Here is a 4224-nt window from a genome sequence, read left to right on the forward strand (position 1 = left end):
TCAAGGCTGATAACTGATAGCCCTAATTCCCGCCAAGACTTTTACCTCTTAATTATCTGAAGCATATTAGGCATTTCCCTAAACACAAAAGATCAATTGACACCCCAGGTGGTAGTAATTTCCATTCATTATCTCCCCCATCCCTGGGATCTGAACAGTGGGTGAGACTGGTCTCAGCTGCTTGCAATCTAAGCAAAGGTGGTAATTAGTGGGGACAGGTGTGATTGGCTCCAATTCCAGGGTACAAAAGGTTCCCAAGCAATAGCTTCCCTCAAGCTGGGGTTGCTGTACTCAAGAAGGATGAGGGCCTCAGGTTGCCTGGAGTTAGTAGTCTTGTGCTGGGTGTTCAGTGGGGGAGTTTGCTACAACCCTTGGGCTTTTTCTAGGAGTGACTTGGCTATCTGGAGGCCCCCATCTAGAGCTGATGCTTCTAGTTCCCAGTCCTCCCCCTGGGCTTGGGTTGATGCTTCAGAAATAAGGGCAGTGCCCCTGCCGCAGCCTGTCATAGTGCAGTGTCAAGAAGCTCAGATGGTGGTAACTGTACATAGGGATCTATTTGGGACCGGGCGGCTGATCAAAGCTGCTGACCTGAGTCTGGGCTCAGCTGCCTGCCAGCATGTGGCCCTTAATGAAGTGGAGAATACAGTGACCTTTGCAGCAGGGCTCCAGGACTGTGGGAGTTCCTTGCAGGTAAGACTAGTCCAGGTCTGCCTTGAGACCCCTGGGTTAGAGCCCTGGTAACATCTTGTTTCCTCTATAGGCTTCCTCCTCACTCCCTCTGGGGTCCTATTCCTAACCTCCAGTCCCAGCCCTGTAAAAAGTCACTGAAGAGCTTTCTTCCTCAATGAGCCCCAGAAATGGAGCTGACTGGGTGAGGGGCTTCATGTATCAGTCAGACTTCAGAGTCACCTGGCTTTTGGTGCTTTCTAGGGAGAACTGTTGATGATATTCAGATATGCCTTAACTCTTTCCGTGTCTGATCTTACCCAGATGACCCCAGACTCCTTGATCTATAGGACCAGCTTGAACTATACCCCCAGCCCTGCTGGCAATGCAGTTATCTTGCGAACCAATCCTGCTGTGATTCCTATTGAATGTCACTATCCCAGGTGAGCTGAGTGCTCAGTTCCCTTTCTGCATATGCTCACTACTAACTAGACCTGGATCATGAATGGAGCTGTCCTCTTCCAGGAAGAAGAATGTGAGCAGCAAAGCTGTCAAGCCAACTTGGTCTCCTCTCTTCTCCACTGTGTCTGCAGAAGAGAGACTGCATTTCTCTTTGCGCCTGATGAATGGTAGGTGAGACTGCAATGGGCAAATGGAGATGCTTGGGGTTCTTCTATGTTAAACCAGTAAGTGTTAACTATTCAAATCGCCTTCCATGTGAAGAAGTGGTGAAGTACAGAAAAACTCAGAACTCCTGTAGACTGTATTGGGCTACTAAATGCATATCCCTAGTTCTCGGCCAGTGAGCTACTAGTACTTCTTGCAGAGACTTCTATTCTGTTGCCACTCCCTATCACTAAATGAAAATCAAGATACAAATGGCTTATGCAGCCTGTCTCTTACTGTTTTCCTTTGCAAGCTTCAGAAAGGCTTTTTAATTCTCCTTCAAATGAACTTGCTGGCATAGAAAAATAACTCCAGACAAGTAGCACATAATGGAAAGTGAATCTCATTTAAAAAAAACAAAAAACCCCCAGCTTTTTGATGGGACTGCACAAGTGAATGATATAAAGCACCTGTGTTCCTACATATCATGTTTTGTGGCATGACACTGTTTTAAAAATGCTTTGCATTACATGAAATGTAATGACTACTTCATGGAAGAAATTAAAACCAGCTTTGATGCAGTGGATGATAAGGAGATTAATGAAAAGACCTCTTTCTAGAAAAAGACACCAAGAATTTTCCTGTCCTAATTTCAGCTATTTAAGGACAGAATCTTTGCTGGTAATGTCTGGGAATGGTGATGGGTATGCTGAGGCTTACAGTTTTTAGACTGAAAGAAGGGAGATTGGGGGTGGGGAATGTGTGGCATAAGACTTCAGGAACTCTGCTTTCAAAGAAGAAACTGCTATGACTTGACAGCTGTGCCCTTGCTTATAGCACTTGATAACTGGAGGCAAGAGAAGAGTGTTCACCTTGGTGGGGTGTTTTGTGGGGGGTGTTTTTTTTTTTGTTTTGTTTTGGTTGAGGTGGGGTTTTTTTGTGTTTCTTGTGGGTTTTTTTCTTTTTTAAGTCCTCCAATGCTTGGAAGGTCAACTTTTAGACAATTTGGCCTCTAGGATGCCACTTGTAGCAGTGAGTCTAAATTGCTGTGTCCTCAGACTGTTTCCATGTTCAGTCTCATCTAAAATCCATCTTCTCTTTAAAGAGCTGCTTAACACCAGCCTGGAAGCAACCTGTTGGGGTTGTGTGCAGAGGGTCAGGCTGAATTATTTTATTATGTATTTTGAGGCAAGGACTAAATATAACCCCTCCCCCATACTGTTTACCACCCCTCCTTGATGCTGCTTTGCATTGGGGAGCAGGGCTTGTAGAGCTGCAAGTATTAATGTAAGCTGAGTTCTTGCTTCAGCAGGCTGCTCACAGGGGTCAGAAGAGATCTCTCCTGGTGCAGTGGCCTGAATGTGTTCCAGGTCACTTGCTTTTTCTTATGCCTTGGAACGCCCTCGGCTGTTGATGCCTCGCTGGATGGCATGGGGCAAGTCCTCTGAGGTAATACAGAGAAATCCTCTCTGTACTACTATGAGCCCTGTCCACATGCTCATGGATGTAATGAGCCTGATCTGGGATTGAAAGGAGTATCCCCCAAGTTGGATTGCTTGGGGGTGGGGAAGGGTGGAGTTGTTTCTGCTGGACTGGAGCATATTTCACTTGTGGATCAGCTGGGCTGATCTTGATTAAGCAATTCCTTACTATTAGAGGGGCCTTGTGTAGACAATATATTGATCTCTAACCTGGATCCCAGAATGGGACAGCTCTTGGAATCAGATACAAAACAAATTGGTGTCAGTGGGGGAGGGGTGCATAACTAACTCAGGCTAATGCTAGCCCAACTAGATTCCATGCATCTTCTTCCACTTCTCTGTTCTTTTTAGCCTCATGTAATTTCTTCAGACTGTTTCAGGAAAGCCCAGCCCTGCCTGCTTATTTCCTCTGCTCACTGTGAGCTTCGCTTACAGATGACTGGAGTGCTGAGAGACCCTCCAATGGATTTCACCTGGGAGAACCCATGCACATCCAAGCTGAGGTCACTGCTGAGAACCACATGGCTCTCAGGCTCTTTGTGGACAGCTGTGTGGCTACCCTTACCCCAGACACAAACTCCTCCCCCCGCTATGCCATTATTGACTTCAATGGGTAAGAGCTCAGCTTGCTGCTTGGCAAGGATCCCAACTCTGGCTGGGCTTCAAGCTAACACAGCTGCCTATCTTTAGATGCCTTGTGGATGGGAGATCAGATGATGCCACCTCAGCCTTCATATCGCCTAGGCCCAGGCAGGACATGTTGCAGCTTGTGACTGATGCATTCAAGTTTGCAGCAGATGCCAGGAACCTGGTAAGATCTCTGTTTTCTGACCCAAATCTGGTCTCCAGGTGAAGGAGGGTGTTGGTGAGTGTCCTATGGGATGGCTCTAACCTTTCTATTCCATTGCCCTCCCAGATCTATATTACCTGCCATCTGAAGGTCACTCCAGCTGACCAAGTTCCAGACTTCTTGAACAAGGCCTGTTCCTTCCACAAAGTGGGCAACTTGTAAGTAGCTGGGGAGATGAACACCCATAGGTGGGGCATGATGGGCAGCACAGGCTGGAAGAGCCCCTTGCCATAAGGGATTGTCATCTTCCTCTTTTTCCCACCCTCCTCCTGGTTCTAGCTGGTCTCCAGTGGAAGGCACCAGGGACATCTGCAGCTGCTGTAAAACTGGAAATTGTGGGTTGCTTGGGTGGTCTAGGAGAGTTCACCCTCCCAGATGGCCAGTGAGGCACTTCCGGAGAGATGTGGCTTCCAAGCCTGGTAGGCCTTAATACTTTCTTCCTCTTCTGTTCCTTCCTTCCCCGCAATTCTTCTGGGAAAAATAGGTCTGACTTACCCCAAAAGTAGTTGCATTGAGCCTCTTCCTCCTGGGATTGAAATGGCTGCTACTACCTTTTTACTTTCAACACAGGTAACTCCTCCATGGTGGAAGCAGAGTCTGACGTTGTGCTCGGGCCACTAT

The 4224-nt window shown here is 47.3% G+C and overlaps 1 protein-coding gene across 1 annotated transcript; it reads left to right on the forward strand.

The window, feature by feature from the left end:
* Positions 1 to 261: 261 nt before the first annotated feature.
* LOC109308745 (zona pellucida sperm-binding protein 3-like) lies at positions 262 to 4220 on the forward strand (the record flags this gene model as incomplete). Its single annotated transcript, XM_019533150.1, has 8 exons — positions 262 to 690; positions 991 to 1109; positions 1192 to 1295; positions 3189 to 3366; positions 3444 to 3522; positions 3670 to 3761; positions 3883 to 4022; positions 4174 to 4220. Coding segments are annotated over exons 1-8 (1149 nt in total), but the record flags the coding sequence as incomplete, so codon positions are not given.
* Between the last annotated feature and the right edge of the window lie 4 nt (positions 4221 to 4224).

This window comes from Crocodylus porosus, unplaced genomic scaffold (assembly GCF_001723895.1).
Source record: "Crocodylus porosus isolate Cpor-Errol unplaced genomic scaffold, CroPor_comp1, whole genome shotgun sequence".
Taxonomy (NCBI): Eukaryota; Metazoa; Chordata; order Crocodylia; family Crocodylidae; genus Crocodylus; species Crocodylus porosus.